Below are 27,261 nucleotides of genomic sequence, written 5' to 3'. Positions count from 1 at the left end.
CACATGTGATTGTCAGGACTGCTGTTATAGAAAAATAGTCCACACCTTCTGAGCTGTTCGGATGGAGAATTCAGCAGCAACGTGGTCATTAGTACTCAGCGTTGTCTGAAGGCCACACGTTTTGAAGTCTAATGATCGTTCCCTGCAGAACAACAGAAACAAAGCACGATAACAAACCTGAATGGGGAAGATCTTCACAGCTACATATTCATTCATCATCTGGGCTTTCCACACACAGCCAAAGCGCCCTCTAGCCTTAATCTCCAGCAACTGCAGGGGTTTCAGCCCAATCAGAGGAGACTGAGGCGCTGGACCTGGATCCTGAGCAAAGACAAGAACGCAAAACAGTCAACAATTGTCAGTTTTATTTGTTGCCGCATGTGCTCCAATACGACAATATTCTCTAAAGAAGAACGCCCTGATTTTCTTTAGCATTATCAATGCAGTTCTGTGAGTATGTTTTATAATGTATTCACGATCGCTAAATAAAACAGCACAGAAATCCCACTGGCTAATTTACACACAGGCTTACATGTAGTATACACCATGAATTGGAGGTACATTCAGACAAAAGCAGCCACTAGATGGCGACAGTCATTATGAAAACTACAAAACTGAGCATCTGAATAGGTAGACCCTAAATTAGGACCAAAAAACAGGCCAAAGAAATGTAAAACAAGCAATAATGAATAACAGGTTAGAAGGGGAATACTATAAGAATACAGTACTGTGGTGAAAACAATAAACGGCAGCATTAATATCTAGCATAAAGCAGTAAAAAGTGGGGTGTGACCTCATTGATGTCGACATGGCCGTAGGGTGGCTTGCGGTGACGGTACATCCAGAAGGCCAACAGCAGAGCCATGGACAGCATGGTGATTGGGAGCAGGGAGTACACTAACACGTTCAGCAGAGAGGGTGCAGCAGGAGGGGGCTCGATTACTGAGACAGACAGCAAACATATAACACCATGTTACAGGGGAGGGGGAGGGAGGGAGAGAGAGAGAGAGAGAGAGAGAGAGAGAGAGAGAGAGAGAGAGAGAGAGAGAGAGATAATTCTACAGATAATCCCACAGAGACAGCGGCATGTTGGGTGGGCACTGATAAATCACAATTCAGCTTGTAAAACTGAATAGACATTGTTATGTCTAAACCCTCTTGAGAGCCTAAAGCATGGCAACCCAAAAAAATCAAACCATAATAGAAATTTATCTCCCATTTCCTAAAACAGTGAGAAAAAAAAAAAGCCAAGTCCTGTGTGAACAAAGTCTCGCCTTTCCCTGAGACACTGCAATGTGGCCATGCTTAAATGCTTGTGAAAGATGCGAGTTAGAAGATGATTTGCCTGATATACAAGCAAACAGGTCGCAGGTGAAAAAAATCGATAGAGGAGTTCGAAGCCAAGCTGAAAGCCAAGCTGACCTTTCAGTACGTTATTATATATGTGGCTGGACGATATATGCGCGATACATCAATGATCGTCACCTGCTTCTTTTTTCCCCATAATCTCCCATGACTTTTACGTGTCAAATGTTAATATCTAACCAACTGATAAGATCATGTCACCACTTCTACTCCCCTCACTCCACTTCAGTAATCCTCAAGAGAAAAACTGGAAAGTGGCGTCGTTTGGAAATGCTTCATGTTGCAGAAAAACCCTTATTATCTTTAATACTTGCATGGACTGTATACTCCCTACCTAGATTCATTCACTCAAAAAAAAGAAAAGAAAAGCATGCCACCTTCTGAGAAATGATGTGATTACTGAGTCTGCTGCTACTGTATATTCAGTTCCTGCTTCCACAGATTTAACTAGCTCATTTTCAAACTAGCATGTTGTAATAAGTACATATTAAACACTAGGGATTTAAAGATGTGTTTCGCCGGCTGATAAAAAATAAAAGGCGAATAAATAAACAGGGCTGTGATTTCCCAGCGGTGCAGGAAAGTTTGGAGGTTTGCTCACCTGGTCCGCTCACGTCAGGGAGGTGGGTGAACCTCTCGTTGCAGAAGCTGCCTTCACAGCAACAGAAGAACACCTGAGGGTTCTCCTCCGTGGCCACACACTCTTGCCTGGGGTTAAGAAAGAAAGCAGGGTCCAGTTACAATACCTTTCTCCTTGTTCCAAGAGAATGCTTCGGTGCAGAGTTCATCATAGGGGGGGGGAGTTAAGTTCTGAGTGTGGAGAGTGTGTGGTAGTGTGCAATGATAAGCAAGAAAACACTCATCGGAACTAATCATTAGTGGTTCTGCAACTAGAATAATTAAATTTGTGTTTGAGATTAAAATACTTGATTATGAAAAAAGGCTAGTCTTTGTAATTCTAATAGGGGCATAACTTAAAGGGGATAAACTCAATTACAGGACAAATAAAAATTCATATATTAAGAAGCAGAAGAAGAAGCAGCAGCAACAAGTAAAAAAAGAAATGACTATGTTTCCTTATCTCTATCTAGAATGACATTCAGGAATTTCACAAAATTGGCCAAATAACCAGTTTTTTTTTTATTATTAATTTTGTAACCTGTAGCAATTTTCAATATAATGGGCTATTTCTTGATCTGTTTCAGTTCCAGGTTGCAAAATACAAAATGTGGAAATTGGTGAGTGTTGTTGCACTAAATAGGTCATTCCAGGTTGGTGGCAACATTCAGTGAATATGCACACTTATACTGAGCAAGTTACATTTTAGAGACAATATGTGCATTATTTGGATGGTTAGCTACCTTGAAGTGATCTGTATATGCCTGTTCATTTATGCCTGTAAAATTGCCCCCCATGTTTACTTTTTAAGCTTCAGTTGGCGTATCTTTTATATTTTAAGCTAAACCCGGAAGTAAAATTTTACATGATGAACAAAGACTAGTGAAGTGATGTATAGTAAAATTTCCTAATGCAGTTTTTTATATATAAAATGTACACCTCAACAATGATGTAATTGTAAGTAATGGATATTTGATGAGACCCAGATGAGGATGGGATTCCCTTATGAGCCTGGTTCCTTTTGAGGTTTCTTCCTCATGCCATCTCATGGAGTTTTTTTGTTGCTACATTCGCCACTGGCTCATTCATTAGGGATAAACTTACAATTATAAGGAAAAAAAACTTAGACGCTCTTTTATACAACTTTGAAAAGCTGCTTTAGATAAAAACAACAAAAATTAATTGAATTAAAAAAGAAATCATGGAACATCGTTCGACCAACACTTCAGTGTGAGGGAACTAAAATCTGTATAACACATTTTTGTCCACTAAAATGGTTTTTCAGGTCCAGCCTGCTTAGACTAGGTGGAACATTGCCTAATGCATAAAATGAGCTTGATCAGGACACACGACAACACTGTGAACCCTCCACTCCCCTTGTTGCACAGAGGAATGAAAAACAATGCTGTCTAACCAGGAATGACATAAGTGCCAGGAGATGGAGAGATCCAGCACTAGTGTGATGATTCTGCTGATGAGGCACAACCTGACTAACGCTCAGTCAGCACTCAGGCCGTTATTCAGCAGCACCCTTTCAGTAAAACCAGGGCAAAACGCTAGCTCAACATGAAGAGTGATCACCCCTCAGAGGGCTGAGCCAGTGCTACTGGGAAATGCTGAGCAACATCAAATTTTGCAAACCCACTGACCTGACAAGCTTAAAGTGCTTTAAAAAAATGCTCCAAGAGATGGACAACATTATAAACAGACATGATATGAAGTGATAAAGATATTGAAATAAATATTGCAATTTCTGAGCTCTTCGCTGACTTTTACTCTTCGAAGTTAAACTTGACCCTTTTGTAGTCATCCTTTCCCACAGTGTGAATTTAGACTTAAGTCACTGATGAGGCAGCCTAACACACAGAGGACTAACTATTAAGATCGCCAAACTTTTTTTTAGACTGGATTTTTTTTTTATACCACAGCAATTTAACAACGCTTACACATTTTGATTTATTCACTAATAATATTCTGTCCATTTACAGCTACATTTAATGCTGTAGTACTTCGGGGAAATTCCTGTTTTCACTTAAAACACCTATAAATAGTTAATCCATTAGCTACGCACTGTGATATAAAGTGTTAATCAATTCAAACCTCTTCTCACATTTTTAAGCTACTGTACCAGCTAGCAATGCAGATATCCTGAGGGAAAAGGGGCGATATATTGTACAAGCTCACGCACACACACACACACACACACACACACACACACACACACACACACACCAGTCTTGTATTCCCTTTTTCATTCAGCAGCTGAGGTATTTATAATTCTACTTTTTCTTTTACATCAGATATATTCGTTGGAGTATTTTCTGATCTAAGGGTTAAAAAGCAAACCACAATGCCATTTTTCAATGATGCACATCTTTAGCATCTTTAAAAAATACAAAAATAAAAATAAAATAAAAACTTTGTGTATACAGTTATATGATATATGATTAAATGTTTCCTGGCTATATCATAAGCATAAGTATAAACAAGTCCAATATGCATTCAGCAGCACTTTAATACAATCATTTTGCAGATGCAGGCTCACAATAGGCTTCCATTTAATAACTCGCCAGCATCCGTACACTGGGAATGTGCACTAAGAGAGAAGCTGCAACCTTCTGGCTCTCAAGACATTTACAAAATGTTTTTTTCCTCAGCCTTTAGGACTTTGTGCTTTTTTTTATTATTGGTATGGCACTACAGCCATTGACACTACTGGACTCCGCTCAAGCCTTTACAGAAAATCATTACAAATTCACATACCACAGCACATTTTCTCCTCAACTACAATAATTATAATAATGAGCAAATTCTAGTATACTACATACAGTTTCTGTTTTAACAACTAACACAAGGTTGGAAGGAGTCTCCAGTGTCAATGCTTTTTGACAGAAAACTTTGCATTTATTGCAAAAGTGACAATTTATTTCATTCAGTTTTACTGTATAAAGCATTTAACAATGGACATTTCTTCAATGTAGCTTTCAAGAGATAAAGAGGTTATATAAAGTTGTATACGTTTAGTGCCTGTAAGTTTTTTCATTAGCATTTCAAGTTTATTCCTAACGAGTGAGCCAGTGGTGAATATGGCAAGAAAAAAATTCCTGAGATGGCATGAGGAAGAAACCTTGAGAGGAAGGGAAAACCCATTCTCATCTGGGAGGCACCGAATGTTTGTTCATTACAATTCCATCATTGTTAAGGTATACTATTCAATGCTAGGTGATTTAATGCAGAACTGTTCATGCAAACTACAGTCCTAAACCTTTGTTGATATTAAATTCATTTCAGTTTAAAACTAGCTGATGAGGGGTTTAATGGTTAAAGCTGCTATACCATCAGTGGTGTCAAACTCAATTGCACAGGGGGCCAAAACTCAAAGCACACTTTAGGTCACAGGCCGAACAGGATAAACATTTATTGTACACACTAAAACAATGTTTTTTAACATAAATATTAATAAACCAGACAGGAATATTATCCCAGAATAAATCAACTTAACTTTTAAATAACTTAAAATATTTTGCTCTCCATATAAATATCTCCTGTCAAAGATATACAAGTTAGAAATATGAACATGCGAAAAAACCCTGAACAAATCAATCAAAACTGTGCTTTTAAGTAAACGTTAAAATAACAAATCAAAACAATCAGATTTCTTTGCTCTTATGCCATTTTATAAAAAATTATATTAAACTTTAAATAACTTAAAATATTTTGCTCTCCATAAAAATAACTCCTGTCAAACACCAGACGTCTCACAGCTTCATCATGCAGCTCTTCAGAAACTCTCCCTCAGTAAATAACCGGCTGATGTGACTCTGATTTCTCCTCTGCTTTCACACCAGCTTCACTTTGTGATTTTGCTGTGGTAATAAACGTCTGCTGAAATGTCAGATTCTTCTTTAACTCTTCTACTTTCTGTATCTTCTGCTCTGCATTCAGGTTTTTCAGCTTCTCCTGATGTTTTGTCTCGTAGTTCCGTCTAAGATTCAATTCCTTAATTACATCCACATTCGCACCACTAATAAGACACACGAGTTTACCGGCAGTGTCAGTAAACATATACTCAGAATCCCATCGGTTTTGAAAGGCTCTGTTTTCAGAATCAACTTTTCTCTTCGCCATTGTGAGGGCCTTCACAATAACTGTACAACAGGGTTAAATACATCAACAGAAGCTCCACTTGATTGACGCTGAAATGTTCCCAGGTAGTCTAGCGTTAGGTAAGGCATTATGGGATCTGTAGTTTGTGTTATCAGCGCTTCATATCGCCGGGCCATTAATAACAATAATAATAATAGATCTAAATAAAATCATCTTGCGGGCCGGATATAATTGTACGTCGGGCCGGATTTTGCCCCGAGTTTGACACCCCTGCCATAAGTGATCACAAGAACTCGTTTGTTTTTATGACATTAAAAATTACAACACGTTTCTTTAATTGATATAACAATGTAATCACTGTAAAGCTGCTGTGGCATCAAAGAAATAAACACATTTCCATTTTGGTTTTTTTTTTAATAACAGGGTGCCACAAAGTGTTATTCTTTATATACTAGTTAGTGATGCAAGTAAATAATACATACAGGCAAAAGAGAAATTCAGGAGTTAAAACATTTGAAACACTTAACAAGCGCGTGATGGATGGATGGATGGATGGATGGGTGGATGGGTGGATGGATGGATGGATGGATGGATGGATGGATGGATGGATGGATGGATAAAACTAAGATCCATATTTTTTCATCTATACAAAACAAAATAATTAAATGATAGCCTAACAGCGCAAAACGAAACATGAAAACCTTCCCCATTGGCAGCTCCTTTCCTGAAAATGCTTACACACATACTACAGATGAGTGCCATACATTCCAACAACAACCTTACTATCTAGCAACCCGTATGACAATAAACAAGACGCAGCACTGTCTGAACGGGCAAGAAGGCGGCGCCACATTTTTTAGCCAATTTCTTTGTTTGGAAAAAGTTTATTCCTTCTACCAACAAACTTCACCGATCACTTTCGATCATTTTCAGCTCAAGACGGTTCTTGTTATGTAAAGTCTGGCAACTGTTTTTCACTATGAAAACAATATTCTCACATAAACACAACACTGCTGTTCACTTATGTGTCGGTAAAAAACACACACAGATGTCAAGAGTAAAATAACTAGTACCCGCAGTGGAATATTTGTAAGAGGGCTGGACAATACGACAATACTAAGATTGCGATAATTGATGTCAACGCTTTTTTTAAAGCGCTCTCTAAGGTCTATGATATTAATGCATGACTTGAGGTGGAAAAACCGGCAAACACAAAGCAATGTGTGGTGGCTTTAAGCAGTTTATTGCATTCCTAGACATGGATTATCCTGCTTTTACAATGGTCACTACGAGTTAGTAATGTCATTCCAGTTTGCAGTGCAAAAACAAACTGACAAAAAAGATTAAAAATAACAATGATTATTATTGGTTATGTTTTAAATCTCCAGTAGAATTCTGCAAACTCTAAATCATACACTGAGATAAAGTAGTTACAAGATATATTTATTTCAATGAATCTTAATATCATTAGAGAGACACACCGAGAGAGAGAGAGAGAGAGAGAGAGAGAGAGAGAGAGAGAGAAAATGTATGTGGGTGGCTGTGTGTACAACTTGCATCTGTGCTGCCTCTCCACTGATAATGTAGCTGTTAGTGTTAATTGCTTGTGACTTTATTCATTGAATTTACTCGTTTTAAAATTGTCCTTGTAAAAACTGTCAAAAGTCAAATGATGCACAAAAATAATTAATTTACCTAAGTAAGGTCATGAGAAGTCTTACTCTGTACACTACATGTTCCTTCAGTTTATGAAGCAGCACATTTGTTAAAGCGACAATTAAATTGACAAAAATGACTTGTGCATTCAACGGTTACAAAAGCAACAAAGCCCAGCCAATCAGAATCAAGAATTTAGACTAAGAATGGTATATATGACACGATATCCATTTTGCCACACCTACTTTATAAATCTAGTAAAACCTTTCTATCAATTTAAAAACGGGAAACGTGAAGTATACGGCAACTCGGTATGACGCTACGGCTTCATTTGAACGTACTTCTACATATTTCTGGAAGTCTCATCTGTGCCAGTGCACAGGTAGTCAGGAAAGTAGGTCAGCAGTGAACACAGGGCGTGAAAATTAATTCAGGACAAAAGAAAGTGTGTGATGTTAAATAACGATGGGCCATTAAAAGACTATTCAGACACTTCAAAGAGATTTAGTCACTAAATAATAACCACATTTCCAGACGTGCACTACGCCAATCTAGTGTACGCTCCTAATGCGTCTAAATATACCATCTAACAATGCAAGCAGCTCTGATGTGACTCAGAGCTCGCTGATGCTTTAAAAGTTTTAGGAGTGTAAAGTTGTGTCTGAACAAGTGTAATTTTTATTTTTTTAGCAGTTTTCAATATAAAATGTGATATGATGAACAGCTCCTAATGTTATGATCTACTAGTAAAGTTGATGTTATTTAAATATACAGAGCACCATTTAAAATACGTTCCCAGATTTAAAATAAAAACAGGGCTTCTTACATCATTTTATAGAACAAACATGTCAGACAAAAAACAAATCCAAAAACTATTTCTGCAAACATTTCTAGCGTGCTGCCAAACTCATATATATAGGGAGAAGAACTGATGTACTTCCAAGAACTTTTCTTCAAACATTCTAGTCTAGTGCGTTTAGAAGTAAAAGAAAAACAGTTACATGTTACATATTCACAACAATAATACTTTCTTTTAAGAATTAAAGAATGACCTGCTGCACTTTCTATTTGCTTATAATTATATTTTACAATGGGCAATGGCCACCATTTTCAGCTATAAACCTTCATTCTCAACTTGTTAGTGAGGAAATCCTGGAACCCCTGCCCTTAAATTTGGGTTTATTGCCATTGCAGCTTCAATGCCAATTTTCAAATACAGATATTTATCAAACAAGTCTACAAAAGAATCCAAAAATCGACTTGTGACAAATTTTTTTTTAGTGAAAGATTTTTTGGGGGGCTGTTTTACAAAACTTGTCTTTCAGAGTTAGACCATATAAATAAAAATGTCTCATACCATTAAACATGGGGTAGTCCAAAAAATATGTTTTACACTGGGTATCAATATTGAGAATTTTTTTTATTCTTTCTCCTTAAATTAATATCCTTTCTAGATTTAGATTTAAAAAGATTATTGCACAAATTTCTGACCACATTGTTTATTTCAAATAGTAAGATGTTTTGGCACTTGACTGATAGATTGGCTGATTAAGTTTGAACGATTAGGTTTTGCAGTCTTCTTGCATGCTTTTCTTTGCATCTATGTCTGCCGATTTATAAGACCTCCATGCTTAGATTTTTCCCGAAGTACCTCCATGACCAATACAAAGCACTGACAGTGACAGTTACAACAAATGTCTCCATACAGAAAACTGCAACATATCAAAGACCACCAATTTGTAATCCATTTATTATTCAATTTGGGTTATGCAGCACATCCACCCAACAAGTCCCTGTGTATTAGCTGTTACCATGGAAACAATAAGGAATTAAACCCGGGTTGTTAATTTGTTTTGCAGCTGGAACTACTGACAGAGCTGCAAACCATCAACCAATCAGATTCAACAATTTAACAATGCAGTGTTATAAACTCATTGTAACAGCTGGTGTGTGAGGTGACGCACTTCCTGTTTCCAAGATTGTGGGCTGATTATCAACACAATCATGACAGCTTGGAAAAATATGTAAAATCTCAGCAAAATTTTCTGCCAGGTTTTACAAAAAACATTTGCAAAAAGTTAAAAAGTCAAGATAGATGATACATATAAATACCAAGTGATTCGAGAAGATTCATGACGTACAATGATGACATTGTACAGCTCTGTAGCGCCATAAGGTTTTACACATTGAAAATGAAATGGGCTACAGTCAGTAGATTTGCATGGTATCAAACTAAGCCTCTGATCCCTGGAGAGAACTCTGTCTAACACTCAGCTCTGGAGGAGACGGAACAAGACAGATGAAGCAGAGAAGCCTCGTTCCTACACCAACAGCTTCAAACTTCAGGCCCACAACATGATTACCAGTGGATGCACCAGAAATTGTAGATATCCATGAGAAATAAAGTCTGAATTGCAAGAAACTAGGAAACTAGGCAAACTTTTTTGGTTTTGATGTGGCGAAAGTGTGCTTCCATACAACACAGAAAACGCTGCAGAATGAAAAATGGGGGAAGGAGAGAAAACAGTAAGGGGCGAGGAGATTCAGATTCAGGTCAAAGAAAATGACAAAGTTTTCAAAGTTTGCGATCATTTCAAACTTAAACAAAGAAAACACCCTTATATTTTTATGATGATTTTTTGAAATTGATATATTTGTATTTTGATGTAAAATGGCAATTAAATGCACTTATTGTCTTATTTTCTTGCTCTTATTTAGTATTGCTCTTTAAAAAAAAATGCTAATCTGATTATTCGATGGAATAATCGGTAGAATAATCAATTATTCAAATAATCGCTAGCTGCAACCCCTACTGTGTATGTGTAATTATTGACTGACCTGTCATAGCAGTTGAAGTCATCCAACCAGCACCCTTTCTTCACAAGCTCGATGGTTCCCGAGTTGTTTCGCCACGAAGCGTAGCAGTGCGAGCGTTTGTCCTTCTCGCCTTCGCACCGCTCCACGCCGCTCTGGTTGGTTTTCTCAATCTCCCAGTTGATGTTGTAGTACAAACACTCTCTCGTCTCCACCTCTCCATGGCTGGGTACTACACAACCAGGAAAACAGAAAAAAATTCAGTGAATCTTGCTTGCCAGATTGTTCCGTTTCCACGGCACCCACTCACGCCTGATGTCGCTTGTCGAAAAGACACCAAGAGTACCACCACTTCCTATTTTCAAATGCACACACATTCCTCATTAACCTTTAAGAGTTTGCACAATTTTCTAGTTATAAAATGCAAACTAAAACCTTGACTTCCCTATGTGCCCAGATACAAATAAAATAAATTATTTAAATATTTCTCATACTACTGGGTGGAGCTGATGTGCAATAATCTATACAAACACTTGCCTTATTCTTAAACTTATCAGATCTAGATATCTAGATAGCTAGACAGACAGACAGACAGACAGACAGACAATTACCCACTGGTACCACATACAGCTACATTAGAAGTACTAAAAGAAAAAGTTCAACATTAAACTAGTCACTATTTCACTCATGTTCTGACACAAAGAGACTGCAGCGAGCGGAAGAATTTCTTTTCTGTGGTTAAGGTTGAAGACTGCAGACTGCGGATTTTGACTGACACTTTTGCACCGACCTAACCTCTACCAATTCTAATCCTGCCCAACCAGGCAATTCACCAGGCAAAAGATAATATCTTTTTATTTATTTATTTTCCTGGCCGAAATGACCATCTTAATTAATAGTAAGAAACTAATTAAGGAAATTGGTTGAAAGAGGCTTTTACAAAGGCTAAGTGCCTAATCGTGCATGCAGACCTATTGTAACCCTTTATACAACATAAGAAAGAATAAACTGAGAGCTGTGGAGATGCTCAATAAAGAAAGAAGAAAAATAAAAGACTACCGCTGGTGTCCTTGGAGTACATATGAGAATTAGGCTGTAGATCTAGATCTATTTAGGGTAGCTTTGTTCTGCATGCTGAGGCAGGTGAAAGGCCTGCAAGACCCTAATCCCACATTTTATAACGTCTAGAACTCTCAATTAAAATTAACGTGCATGTCTTATCAAGCTAAATCTGTCGAATGCCCAAAAATATATATTTTTATATATCAATTGCTCTAATGAAAAAGCTTTTTCTTTGCAGGTGTTCTAGTCTATCATGGTGATTTATGACGTCTGTATACACATGCGCCGCCGGTCATATTTGTGTGTGCAGTGTGTGCTCTTTTGAGATCATTAACCTCTTATGTACACATTACAGAGGTTTATTAAACACAAGTACAATATACAAAAGCAACCACTTTATTGAGACCAGAGAAATCCATTCCCTCTGGGGTGAATAAAGTGATCTATCTATGGTCAGAAGACCAAGGAAGATGCACTGTCCCTGCTCTATGGGCAGACCAAGACAGTTTCTTTCCCCTGTCAATCACTAACCAATTGTGGGTGTGTGTGATCTCGTGTATGAGGAGATAGTTAGCACTTTCCCCAGAGTATGTTCAGAGCAAAAAAAAAAAGAACAAAATCAGTCTGGCTTCACACATTTTAGAGGAAGCATGTGGTACCATCACTTTTCCCATTTGGTAGACGTCATGTAACTAGGATTTCAGAAATGGACAAATTGGGAGAAAAATGGGAAGGAAAAAATAAAATAAAAAATAAATCCCACTCGCATTCCCGATCATTAAAGGTGAAATGGTCAGATCTTTTTAAAGGTGTGATACTAGGACTGAGCTGACCTCAAACCATCACTCAAGACCAGATTCTCTGAGGAGGCCAGCCTATATGAGGACCGCATGCTCTAGCTGTAATGAAGGGAATGAGCCGGGCTTGTGAACACAGCCTAGCAAGATTAGAGTTGAATTACTTTCATCAACAAGGCTGGCTTTATCAAAAAGTAAAGGTGTTTCCAGAGATATAAAAGTGTATTCGGAAAGACTTGTCTCCATCTTGGAACATCTCAAAAACAAATTTGAAAAGATGGGGTGTTCTAAATATCCGTGAGCCCATCTACTAGCAACAAGCAGGCTGAAAGTGGCTTTCGAGTCTGTCCAGCATATTTATTTTTATATCCTTTTGAAACTAGGCTTCGCGCTGTTTAGTAGTTCATTAACAGTGTGAAAAAGTCATTACTAACTGACACACGTAAAAAAAGACTTGTTTCTCTCACAGCCGTGAAAAACCACTGATATATCAGTATAATGGGTTCAGATCAAAATTTCACCTCTGAAAGTATAAAATAATGATTGTGAGCACATGATTATAGAGCGCAAAACTGTTATCCAGCAGCGTGCTCAAGGCGAGACTGGTGTATGATCTGCTGATCTGAGCTGCAAGAACACCGCGAGCGAGATCCTTGTGTGAGGTCAGGGGGGGTCAGGGTGAGGAGATAACACCTCGAGTGCATGTAGAAGGCCACTGAGGATTTGCTGTTTTATACTCATGTCTGACCTCGAGGAGATTGTAGAGCTCAATATTACTGAAATGTGTGAACAAGTGGCTAATTATTATTCTCGTGTTAATACTACAGGCAAAATACATCACTTATCAGTTTGTACGTATAGAAGTAAAAGATGCCTACTGAAGACATATTCTTTGTTTTCTCCTGAGCAAGTTAGAAAGCCTTTTCTGCAATCTGATCGCCGCATTAATATTCAGCCGCTGGGTTCGGAGTCAGATATATTACTATCCAGTTCACTGTGAAAAATGATGAAAAACACATTTTGTATTTGGCAAACAGCCCACCAACAAACAGAATCTATTCCCAAACGCTCCTGACTGAGGCTTTTATCGTTTAAAGCGATCGCTCAAGGCTGATCCTGGCCAAGCATGAAAACGGTGCACTCGGCTCTCGGATCAGCGTGAAGTAGTGCGATCTTTGAGGGGGGAAAAAACGAGTGAGAGCTCACACAGAGTGCTAGAGCTGTTCATGCTCTGCCGGGCCGAGCCCGTGTGTGTGTGTGTGTGTGTACTGTACATCACGGCTTTGGCAGCGCCAGCGACGGCAGATGTTCTCGCCAATCTGTGCGTTGCGGTTGCTCGGCGACAGCGAATGTGGGAGTAGTGCCGTTGCCTCATCCCCCCCAGACAATGCCCTTTTTAGTGAATCACACACACTACATATCAGTGTACACACACACACATCAAACAGCGCTGTAAATGAGTCTGGGCAATGCCAGTGCACCGAGTTGCTGCACATACTAAAAAAACCCTGCTGCCCCTGCGACCAAACCTCTTCAGCATTCAAGGCCTGGATTTACAAGCCTCCATGGGGACGTCCAGGCTAATGACGATAGCAGATGTCAATGGACACAAAAGGAAGCATGTCCTAAAAGCATTACATTAGAATCCGGAGCCTTTGAGGTAAACATTACGACCGCTGCTCGGCCTGCGCATAACGTGGGCAATATAATTTTACTGGAACCATGCGTTCTCTTTTAGCCGTTTCAATCAGACGGCAGATTGCCTCCTACATCCTGTTCCACCTCTGTAACACAACTTCGGTTTCCAGCTTCCATCTCGGAAATAAAGTGGTTAATGTGTTAACGATCACGACTTCGCGATCATCTTTTTAAAATATGCTTCGAATGCACGAGCAGAACCCTAAAGGAGCCAAACCATATTATAACCTGCGCACTCGCCCGGCCTCTTCGCACTTTCATTTCTTCTAATGGATCATAAACAATGTAACGCACCACAGCCATCAAATTCATGTCTGCTTATAGTGGAGTAAAAAGGTCAGGCTATAAGGACATTGCTGTATGATAATCACAAGGAGAGGGGGGGAAAAAAACGCCAATGTACAGCATGTAGAGCTCGGTGTGCACAGGATCAGCAGAGGACAGGAACGACAGTTCTCATTTGGATAAGGGCCAAGATCTCAGCGTGTCCGTCAGCGTTCAGTCTTCTACCACACTCATTTCGAGAACAACTGGTTCAGTATATGCAACCTGTGTTACATTAAGAGCTGGATAGAAGGATGCCAAGGAAGTAGTAAAATGGAAAGAGAACAAAATGGAGAAAAAAGGACAATAAACTTGATTGGAAACCTCAGATTCTATTAAAGAACATTATGGTGCTAAATCTAGATCAGTAAACCTTGCTTTAACACGTACAAAGAAGCACAAGACAGCAGCTCACCACAGTTTTACAAAAAGTACAGAATCTGGATAAGTCTTCAAACGTTTCCCAAAAATTGCTTGTCAATATTTAAAATGCTGATATTGAAAACACTTGCATCCAAACCCTGCGTGAAAAAAAAAAAACATTAAACAAAAGTTTGCCTGCATCATTGCCGTCTCTCCGTCTCTCTCTAAATTGACGCGTTTGGGGATTAACATGCAGTCATCTTTGAAAAAAAATGCAATCTTGAGTTTGTACAATCCTTAACAACACAATGAAACCAACCATCGTGTTTGTTTGGAGCTCACTGGGTCACATGACTAACACCACATTATCACTGAGGTATCTCTGTTTTCTCAATACATACTTTAGTGCAAAAACTGTGCCTTCAAAAGGTATCCACATTTCTTTCTCGCTGAACAAAATGTAATGTGTGTGTGTGCACGGAAGACAAAAACAAAGGGAAAAAAGTCTGGATTAATGTGGAAATTTACTAAAGCTTTACGCATTGGTATTCTGAATTCAGCATAACACTTTAAATGTCTTTGTATACACATTCTATCAAAGAAATCCATTGGGACATCTTTCATTTCCACTCATATGTGGTTCATCGCCAAACTGTTTTACAAAATTCAATACATACGAGTTCAAGTGGTACATTTTTCCTTCAGACCCAAACCTGTTCCGCCATCACAATACCCTGGGCACAAACCACGCTTTATGAAGATATAAGTGAGATAAGTTAGAAGGAAATCTGGAGTGGCCTGCCATTATTATCTGACCTGAATCCGATTAAACTGCGCCTCAACCAACATCAGTACCTGGTTTTACTCACATCCTTGTTGCTGAATCAGCACAATTTCAACACAAACACACTCCAAAATCTAGTGAAAAAAATAAATAATTATAAAAGCAAACAGGAAATAAATGTGGAACTATAAATTGTAGGGTCAGGTTTCCACAAACTTTTGTCCATATAGTCTAGTTTTAAACTGATGACATTTTAATAACATGGACATCATAAAACATAAAAGCCTGTTCGTTTCGCAATATAAAATACCAACATTCAACAGGTTTATCATGATTAGATGAGATTTAAAAGGAATTGTGTTACTTTGCGAGGGCGAAGAAAGTCAAACCAATACCTAATTTAACGCCAGAATATTAAACTAAATATGAAAATAAAAATGGCCTGCTGAAGCATGGCATCGGGTTCTACTTGTGTTTTAGTCACTCTTGCATTAATCTGAGGAAACACATTGTAAAAGAAATTTAGTATAGATGCAGAACTATTGGTAGAAATGTTGCCTTGTGTTTTTGTTGTGCGGCGACACTGTACAAAAGGTCACTGTATGCACATGTTTGCCCAGCAGAATTCTGAACAAAGCCGTTCAATACGACAAACATCATTTGATCCACCAACCAGAAATTGCTCATCAAGACCAGGACTGGAAAATCTGGTCGTGTTCGATCCGACTTTCAGTCGAGCGATATGCTGGGTAGAGTCATGGTGATGGTGGGGGAAAAAAAAGCAACACAGAAAGTAGTTTGACTCAAACTCTGCTGATATCATGCTGGATGGAAAACACAAAGAATGATGGATCTCGACCTCAAAGTAAAACACACAACTGCATCCACCAGTGTTCGGTTTCAGTCGCAAGTTGACTCCCCGCTCAGCAAAGTTCAATTAAATGCTCACTATTATGTTGCATACCAGACTAGCAGTGAGGTATGGAAGGTAATTCGCTCTATACAGCAATAGAAAGCATACACAGAGCTATACGCTAGGAAAATAAAGGCGTTCCATAAGCTGCTGAGATGCAAGTCGCACATTTTGCAAATACTTCGCTGATGACTTTGAGGCGAGATGAAAAGAAACATAACAGACAAATGTCATAAATATAAACCTTTTCTCACAACAGCTAAATGCACATAATGCTACATCTGAGGAGAATTTTTCATTTCAACCTATAAAACAATCGTTGGAAATGCCCAATTCATTTTCAAAATTTAACTCTGGATACACTTCTCAGCTACAGGTTCCTTCCCAGTTCACTAAGTGACACACACACACACACACACACACACACACACACACACACACACACACACACACACACACACACACACACACACACACACACACACACTGCTGCTTCTCTACTTTTAAATGAGTTCATACAGAATTTGCTTTGGAACAGTGGATGCAGTACTTGGTTACATCTATAAGACTGACCAAATGAAACTGCTGTTTTGGGAAAGTAATCAATTTATGAACATTATTCAGCTAGCTTGTTAGTATGATTACTAAACGTCATTACAACTTGGAAATTGCCACTTTAGTTAATTAGATAATGAATTAAATAATGTATTATTGCACATTAAAAATTCTGCCAGTACTTTGACATCTGAACTTTTGACAAATCAAATATTAAAGAGCATTTCATTTTAGTTTACACACACTTTTATCAAAAAACTAATCGCAGCTATCGATTATTTTATTAAACGAGTATTGTAAAGTTTATTCCAAAGATAATCGAGTAATCGGATAAGACGTACTAAATATACAAGACGGGCCTCTTGAAAAAAACAAGTAAATTTGCTCCTTTTTAGAAAAATTTACATTTATATTGCTGTAATGGAATACAAGAATATTGGTGAAAAAAAGGCAAATAATAAAAATAAATGTCAGATTACGCTTTTTTAAATATTTGTGTTTTACTTTGAATGATAGCCAACCAATGGAAACTTGCTTGTAATTCTGACTTTTTCCTCGCAATTCTGACTTTACCCCCCCTCACAATTCTGACATCATTCCTTGCAATTCTGACGTTTTTTCCTCGCAATTCTGACTTCTTTCCTCGTAACTCTGATTTTTTGTTCACAATTCTGAATTTATTTCTCATAAACATCCAACATTTCTGGTGCATCCACCAGTTACAACGTTTTCTCCTCCATAGCTGAGTGCGAGACAAAGTTCTCTCCAGGGATCGGAGGCTTAATTTAATACCATGTGATTCTATTGATTGTATCCCATTTCATTTTCAATGTGTAAAACTTTCTGCCACTACAGAGAGGCTGACTCTGCCCAATTGGCAATAAATAAATAAAAATAGGTATTGTGAAAGAAAGAAAAACTTGGAATTGCGAGAAGTAAAGCCGGAATTTGAAAAATAAAAACTCAAAAATTGCGCCCCCTGCTGTTTTCTCCCCGTTCCTCCATATTTTTCATTCTGCAGCGGCCCAGAGAGCTCCAAGAGTTTAGCGGGTGGTGCATCAGTAATAATGGTCCACATGGAAACACAATGCTCAGTGTGTAGACTAAATGAGGCATCGAGGCAAATAATTTTACTCGATTTTTTGTATTCGAATTACTCAAAGAATCGTTTCAGTTCTAAACCAAAGACACTCCGATCAATGTCCAAAAGATGCTCTGACATAAAACGAAAGCACTTAATGCTCACAACACCCAATAACAGCATGTCAAGACGGTGGCCATGAATGGCTGGTAGTAGTAGTAGTGCTTGAGTCACTCAGTGGTCTTTGACGTAGGTAAGAATAAGCGCTGTCAAAAGCTATTGAGAGTTTACTTAAATGTTTGTGTGGGCAAGTATGCCATAGAGAGATCAAAAAGTTTTAAACTCATCTCAGTTATATAGCAAACATGTCCTTAGCAAAAACTTCCCTCTATAGTGTCAATTGAACACATTTGTTATCTGGTATGTCAAATATTTCAGCTCAAATAATGACCAATACCAATTCACAATTGTACAGCTCTCCTGGTTAACATCATAGCCTCCCATGATCTGACAAATCCACATAATTCTTTCTGCTACTTCATGTTCTGCTTGTTTCTGACATGCCAATGAAAGACGTTCTCATCTGTTTCTAGTTTTCTGGAACGGGAAGATTTCCAAACTTCCAGCAAACTGCTTTAACCACAGAAAGCCCACGGCTGAGTGGAAAGAGAGAAAAACATTTACACACACACCAAAAACTCTGATGGAAAAGGGCTTTCAGTTGAGAGCAAATAAAGCACAACATGACACGCGTGCTTAATTATATGCAAATATTATCCAAACAGTCAACCAGTCACATCTAAGCACACAGGAATGTGTTTTGCATGTATTTTTACTAGTATTGCTGCGTACATGTGGCGTACACTGCGGTCGTACTACAAATCATTTGGTTTTTTTGTGTGCTGATTACAGTAATATCTACACCACAGCAGGGTTAAATCAATTCCATCAGAAGGTGATGATTAAAATAACATTACAGCCCGGACAATTGTTACAGATATAACATAAATAATAGGTTAATATGAACACATTTGTTCTATTGCCTTCCCTTAAGCATAAAAGCTCATTTACATCATTTATGCCTAACAATTTCTGCATTGATCATACTTTTCATACAAGGAAGCAATCACAAGTAAAGTTTCCTGACCCTGAGATAAATTACGTTGGGTAGCAGTAATCGTCCACTCCAAAAGTATTGCAACAGCAAGGCCAGTTCTTTTTTGATCAGAGATTTGGATTTGACATCAAAAGATGAATATTAGAAGATCAGAATTTCACTTCCTAAATATTATAGCGTTTAAAAAAAAAAAAAAAAAAACAGATCGTGGCACCTTTAAATGAGCAAAAGTATAGGAACAACTACAACTTCAATGTCTGTAACTGCATCAAGCTGTTGAACAACTGGCTTCACCAAACTGTTGCATTTTTCTTTAGTGGTCATTTTCCTCTCGCTCTTTTCAGCTGCTTGTTTTAGGGGCTTAGTTTCTTCTTCAGGAAGTGAAATGCATGCTCAATTCAGTTCACTTTTTTCAGTGATGAAGTCCTTTGTTGTTCGGCAGGGGGTTTTGAGTCACTGTTTTTTACTGTTTAAGTAACAGAAAATTTAAAAATACACTTAGGAAATCATTCTGCTGTTACTACATGCGTTTCATCACCAATAAAGAGTAATATTCCATTAGTTGTTCCAGAGGCAGCCATGCAAAATGGATAGAATTTGTTTTGCTGTTCCAATAGTTTTGGAGGTAACCATATAAAAAGTGGTAACTTCACCAACATCCAATTTATTTCCTCTTCCTGGATAATTATTAAGACAAAAACACAGCGTGCCATGAAAGTTAGAAACCAAGAAAACACATCTGTTCTGAAGGTTCACTGATATTCCATAAAAGAATGAATGAATGAAAAAAATCGTGTTGGCAAAATGCTGTGGCATAAGAGGAATAATTTTTCTAATCTACAAACTAAAATGCTACATATTTTGTTACTTTATTTCTTCATTATTATTATTATTATCTTCATCATCTCAGCAGTTGATGCAACATCCAGGTTACGATAAAATCAATGAAAAAATCCAGTCAAAAAATCTGTTAAACATCATACTGACTAATGCACCAGGTGTTTATTCCTGGTGTTAAAGGTTGCCTCTGAGTAACATGCATGTTTATCGTTTGGCTAAAAAAAAAAAATCAAGTCTCTGTTTACACTCCATTTCAGCAGATACAAAAAAGCACACAAATTTAAAAAAAAAAAGTCCTGCAGCAAAAAAAAAAAAAAAAAAAAAACACTTCATCCATCATCCAAAAGAGGTTTCAAACCTCAGATATCATTCCTGAGATCAAAGAAATATTGCACTACCACAGCTTTCTCTCTTTCGCAGTGTGTGAGTGTGTAAAAGTGATCTGGATCTCATTTTGTACGGCCCCTAAAGACCAACCCCTCCACTACTGTGTGAGCAGGCAGACCGCGAAAAAAACACCGACACAAAACCTCAAATAGCACTCTGACATTCCTGCGCGCTGTAATTGGAAACAGAGGCTGAAAACCGCAAAACAAAAGAACTGGCACTCTATCAAAACCAGACAAATTGAAGCTTTCAGCCGAGTTTCCTCACAGCGTGTTTGTTCATATACAAAAGAGGAATTTGATCTCTGTGCATGTGTGTGTGTGTGTGTGTGTGTGTGTGTGTGTGTGTGTGTGTGTGTGTGTGTCTGCCTGTCTGTCTGTGTGCATATTAAAGCCATTTGTGAGGACCAAAAATGACCAAACATCCTAACAATGACAAGCCGGTGTCACATGTCTTCAAGTGAGGGTGTAGGATTTACCTATCTGGTAGAAACCTAATGACCTCATAAGGATAATATTAGGCAATATTAGTTTTTAAGTAATAGATGAGGAAATGTAAGAGTTTTGACCTTGTGAGGACATTTGGCTGGTCCACACTAGGAAACTTGTTTTTCCCTCCACCTTTTTAAAACAAAAACTGCAGCTTTTTATTATTATTATATCTTAAAAGAAAATAATTTCCATCTGAGGTTTCTAGTGCAAGTGTAGCATTAATTGCTAGTATGAATAATTACACCACAAAGATAATAATGTGTGTGGAGGTGTTTTTTGTCTGTTTGTTTGATTGTGTGGATTCTGACAGTGTTGACCTTGTGAGGACATCTGGCTTTTTTTTAAATATAAAAACCACAGCTGTGCACTGTGTGTGTGTGTGTGTGTGTGTGTGTGTGTGTGTGTGTGTGTGCGTGCATGCGTATTTACATCTAAGAATTCAACCAAGGTTAGAAAGACATTGCTGAAAAAGATTTTAAAAACATGTTCTGATTCTTAAAGACTTCAGAGAAAGAAACTGGCTCAAAATGTTCAATTTACTTCATGACTTCAGACATCGTCAGTATGATTTTATATCTATGCATCATTAGATAATGTGCTGTACAACAAGCTTGAATCTGCTAGAGGTGCTGCATAAATAAATTCAATTTTTTACTTTGGCATGAGTGACCAGTAGAGGTTTCTCTGTCTTTGTCTCTGAGGAACTCCGTCAGCATCTTTCTGTAAAGATCAGTGTTGGTTACTGAGGCTCAGACCGCAGAAAAGGCCTGTGGTTTACCGACACTTTGTGACTCAACACTGGTGAACACACTTGCTGGAGATTTTGACCACTGCTGTTATCATTTACACACAAGAGAAAATAACATTCTACTACTGTTATTTTAGCACGTACTATATGGTTATGACTATAAAGCCAGGATTAATGCTCTCCAGGAGGTGCTGAGAACAGGGAATTCAACATCATTTTATTTATGTTGAATTCATCAACACATACGTAGATAAAAATTAACAACAAATGAACCAAAGCACCAGTCATAATCATGCACCTCATCATCATGATAAAAAAAATAAAACGTACTTGTCATGGCAAATCAATTCAAGTGTATTTGTAGTGCACTTTGAATATAGGAACAAAGCAGCTTTACACGAACAATCACATTATGAATATGGAATCTTCGTTTATAAATTAAACATATGTTTCCTACAGAAAAATTGAGATAAGATGATAAAAAGAACATTTGAGTGAAACCAGATTCAAAATTCACGAAAGCCAAACTCATCTGAGTGACATCATATATCCATTCCTGATAGTTTCATGATTGTTGAGGTAATCAACAATTCACTGATAGAGATTTGAATGCAAAGCTATTTGTGAACTTTGTAGTCCTAAAGCATTGTAACAAACTGTTCACATTAAAAACAGTCCAAAGCCATGTTCATGACCTAACCATAATTGCAAGTAGCTTTAGGCTGTCCATGTGAAACCATTTTCAGAAAACAGGGCCATGCAGAGTAATTCTGTCTCTTTCACAGGAAAATAGGTTCATGGTCATTTTTTTTTAACTCTGTATTAATACACTTATTAATTTAATCTAGACTGCAGTCAAGTTACTTCAGACAGTAGCTTGTGGTTCACATATTTATAATATTGTTGATTACAAAATACAAATACCACTTACAAATCACTTACACTTGTCTCCACTTCACTTCACTCTCCAGTGTTCTGTATTGTTGAAAGATTTATGATCAAACCCTTGATGTCACCCAAATGAGGATGGGTTCCCTTTTGAGTCTGGTTCCTCTCAAGGTTTCTTCCTCATAACATCTAAGGGAGTTTTTCCTTGCCACAGTCACCACGGCTTGCTCATCAGGGATAAATGCACATCATTCACCTTGACTGTTGATTTCTGTAAAGCTGCTTTGAGACAATGTCTGTTGTGAAAAGCGCTATACAAATAAACTTGACTTGACTCCACTTCCTCTTGCTAAAAATATTTCCAGATATGATGTTGGTAACACTACTAATGCAATGGTTCTTGAACTAGGAAGTGGGATGTTAAATTAATAAAAGTGACAAGTGATACACATCCCAGGGTGGCTATAATAAATATAGGCACTCTTGAAACACTCTTGGTCAATCAAATTAGTGGCATAGAACTAACTGTCCTATCAGCAATAGCAAGGTTTAGGGGTTTGGTGGACTATAAATATGAACCCAAAAGAGACTGTGAGATATGAGTGAGAAAACTACTGAAGTAAATGGCACAAATATGCATAACTATTTGTAAAGTGACTGCATGTGGCTGAGGATTCTGTTCCCCCAAAAAAAAGCTTTTATTTATTTTTTTGTAAGCTTGCTGTTCATAATGTTCATTAATTCGTGTAAGTCATGGTGGTCCATCCACTCTGCCTGCGATTCATTCAATTATTTCACACAGACCAAGATATCAGTCGGTCCCTGGAGCATTTAGTGCTCTAGCCAGGAATAAATAGAGTCAGATTATTATAAACATGCACTGCTACTGTACATCATCCACCTCTGCCCTGACCCGGATAAAGCACTTGTTTGGGGAAAAAAATAAATAAATAAACAAATACGATTAGTGTGCATTAAGCCACTTTCCATGCATTCTTGTTCTGAATGAGCTTTTGTTCAAGCCACCAGATATTAAACATCTTTTCAAGTACTTTATTGACTCCCCGTTTTAACCACATGCAGAACAAGGGGAAAGAAACCTGAGAGAAATAAAATCTGCTGCAATTAATGTTTTCTACTAGTGACCTCCTGCACCAGTGATTACATCAGGGCAGGCAGCAGCCGGAGATGCAGATGGTATTTGCTGCGGATGGGGCCTCAACAGGGGTCTGCTGGAGTAGTTTTTGCAAGATTAAGGTGAGCTTTAGATGAACCGCTCCACCTTTGAATGGGTGAAAAAGCTGGACTTTGACTTGGATAATTAGCCGGCACTTTCGTTCTCTTCGTTTTTACTCAGCGGGTTTGAATTTCAGGAACAAAGAAAACTAAGTATCGCAATGTGAACGACGTTTTCTAGACATCTTGCAACATGACAGCATTCAATCCCATAACAACTTCCACATGTTATCAAACATAGGTTTAAATGAGCTCGGCCTTCACCCCCAAATCCCTGGCCTTTGAGCTGGCTATGTAGCACCATGGGAAACATTCAGTGTGTGTGGGTTTACAGCTATAACACCAGACTCTGCAAACAAATTAGGACAAATTTTTACAGCCTCTAAAATAAGATTAATCATCTGTTTAATCACAAACACAGGAAACAAACCCAAGTGCAGATATAATGCGATTAAAATAGCCATCCAAATGCATGCTGTAGTTTTAATGGTTTAACTATAATTTTAACCAATATATTTGAACTGATTAAATGTTTTTTAATTGCTGTATCTATATATTTATGTACAGGAAAGAAAGAAGTAAATGTTCAAGGGAAAATGCTTCAGATTACTATAACTAAAGAATAGCTGAAGATTAAAGCAGCAAAGAATTGAATTCATAAAACCCCTTTTTATAGGCATCTTTCAGTCTCTTTGTTTCTAACTAAGAAGGTGAGACCCCAAAAGAGCATTACCAGGAAAAAATGTCTCTAAAAGACAAAAGGTCTGCACTACAGACACACAGCCCACAAACCTATTGCTATGGTTTTAACATGAAAGACTAATAGTTCGCCTCTCACTCAATCCTCACTCGTCTTTTAGTCATTCAAGTCTGTGTGACATGAAATTCTGCCTGCAATGAAATAGAATAGAAGACAAATGCTGACTATCACCACGAGGCAGAAAGACCATCTGGAATACCATTATTCATTCAATGTATAAAATCTAGTGAAAATTGCATTTCTCTAGAGGCAGACTTTTTAAAGCGAAGCATCTATGGTGCTTTAAAATGCCAGAGTCCTCGCCCTTGAGTTCGCAAAATTCAATAAGTGTAATACAGCCTAATATATTAGCCAAAATCTCAAGCGCAAAATCATGTGCTTAACATAAATCTACTCTTTACCAAGCGACCACGGACATCCATTACTGAGCCTGGCTTTAATCAAGCAAAAGAATTGTTGATGTATCACTGGTTGGCCATGAGCTGGTCACTAAATAGGTCTTTTCTGGGTCTATATAAAGGTCGGCAGCCTTTTAATGTCCACATTACTCAAATTTCCAAAGTCAGGCCACTAAAAATGTCACTCTGGCTGAAACCTAATAGACCAAAATGGTCAGCAGAGACATCTTTTAGCTAAAGGTTCAGCTAATTAGCAAATATAATTAGCCAGTCACTCAAATGAACCACAGTCAATGTGACAGAGTTTTCACTTAGATGTGATACATGGATGTACATAAGAATTTTATGTGTTTATATATAGTTCATATTACATGAGATAGTCAAGAGAGACAATGGTAGAAGCTTAGGGGGGTGCTTGCACTGGTTCAGTAATTATATCATGAAAATGTCCATTCGGCTCATCAAATTAATTATAAGCAAACATTAGCACTTTAGTTAGAGATTTACTTCAAGATTCACTTCTATTCCACCAGAAAGACTCTTCTGAGTAAAATGAAACAAAACTGACTCACAAACAATAACTGTAATTCAAATACATATATAATTTGGCCAATGTGGTGCCTCAGGCTGATTGTACCTGAGCATTGGAGAAATTTGTATTTATTGGAAGACTGAAACATTTAAAATGTTATTGAGCCATCTGTGGTTTTTATTCTAACCCAAGTACCATTTGTTTGTGCTGCATCATGCTTACAATGCCAATTTCACCAAAACCACATCATGTTTCAATATGCACCAGACAGCACTCTGTTTTCACCTGATATCAACAACATACAATGTCTAACCATTATATGACATGAACATGCCTAATAATCCATGTTCTTCCCACCCTCACTCACATGCTACTCCTGAGATGCCCCTTCTACTCTCCAGACCTGCATGATCAATCCTGATGCCCTACTTCTGTTTAGAGTACTTATCACCTGAAATATCACTGCCTGCTGCTAAAGATTAAGAACAGTCCCCCAACCTAGATCAAGAGCGCTACTGAACTGAATATGAAAACCACCCGCTAGAGAGGGTGAAGGCTAAATCGTGCTCCCCCACCCCAAGACAAATAAATCCAACCAATGTCATCTTTTCCAACTGCTTCTCATGCAGCCTCACAGGGCAGCACAACATGCTAGGAGGAAAGTTTCTGTCTGCCACATTATCTAAACACAAGCTAACAAATGCCAATGACTGGCTATAGTCTGTGATCAGCAGAGGGAGAGGGGGGAAAGGATGTCATTCATCCCATCAGTATGGTTAGGTTTGTTGTCTCATCTCTTTACGATGAATGGCTATGGTTTCATAGCCCATGGACAGAAACTAATACTTTTTGAGTATCCACCACCACCCTTGACCCCTTCATGTAAAAATTTCACCAAGGCCAGGATTTGCCCTGCCTTGCCACAGTGTGCCAGCTTAGCCTCTTTTCTAGGCCTGAGGTGAGTTTGAGCCAAAGTCTGTGCTGCTGAGCCCTGCCCAGTCAGTGAACTCATAGCTGCACTCTTGTTTTTGGCATACAGTATCACTTGAACAGGGGACCAGTAGCTGAGAAAAAATTCAGTCAAAACTTATTCCCCATTCCTCTCACCACTCAGCGAAATGAGTGGAGTACAGAGGTGGTAGCTCACAACACAGCTGCCTTGACAACTGGACAAAAAATAAATAAATAGAAATATCCCAATTAGCAAACCAGGTTTTCTGCTGCACTGCTTTAGGCTTCCGGAGGGTCACACAATAGCAGTCCTCTTTTTCCTGAATTCAACAGCAGCGTGCTGCATATATTTACCCAGCTGGACTTTTTCGTGATAACTAGCTTTCAAGTGGAATTAGCAGTGGACGTGTAATGTATTGCTAACAACATGGGCGTTCTTAGAAGCACAGAGACATGCAATTTTGCCAATTTTCAAATAAAAAAAAAAACACAATCATGATAAACTGGTCAGATCAGAACATTACAATTAAGCACCAACAGTATGGTGTGTGCCTTTAAGATGGCAAGATCAATAAATGATGCACGGCCCTCCCCTGGGAGAACAGAGTCTAGTGTTACACCTACGTGTGACTCAGCATAAGGCATAAAGGACTCCATTTTTATCGCTGCCCTTTAAACGCGATGCTTGTCCTGACTGAGGTGATGCAATAAATTCATTCAGCACAGCTGTCTATTCTGTTGGAGAACATTACAAGTTAATTAACATCTGCGTCTGA

General features: G+C 38.1%; 1 protein-coding gene across 1 annotated transcript in view; it reads right to left on the bottom strand.

The window, feature by feature from the left end:
• acvr2ba (activin A receptor type 2Ba) overlaps nucleotides 1-27,261 on the bottom strand; it is a 60,814-nt gene that overhangs the window by 9,816 nt on the left and 23,737 nt on the right. Inside the window, exons 2-5 of the mRNA XM_046848137.1 lie at nucleotides 10,585-10,792; nucleotides 1,967-2,073; nucleotides 794-942; nucleotides 178-321 (exon numbers count right to left, since the gene is read on the bottom strand). Coding sequence (XP_046704093.1) covers nucleotides 178-321; nucleotides 794-942; nucleotides 1,967-2,073; nucleotides 10,585-10,792 — 608 coding nt within the window. The remainder of the gene's footprint in view (nucleotides 1-177; nucleotides 322-793; nucleotides 943-1,966; nucleotides 2,074-10,584; nucleotides 10,793-27,261) is intronic.

Source organism: Silurus meridionalis, chromosome 4, assembly GCF_014805685.1.
Source record: "Silurus meridionalis isolate SWU-2019-XX chromosome 4, ASM1480568v1, whole genome shotgun sequence".
Lineage (NCBI taxonomy): Eukaryota > Metazoa > Chordata > Actinopteri > Siluriformes > Siluridae > Silurus > Silurus meridionalis.
The sequence above is the reverse complement of the archived record's forward strand: the minus strand, read 5'-3'. Positions and strand labels throughout refer to the sequence as shown.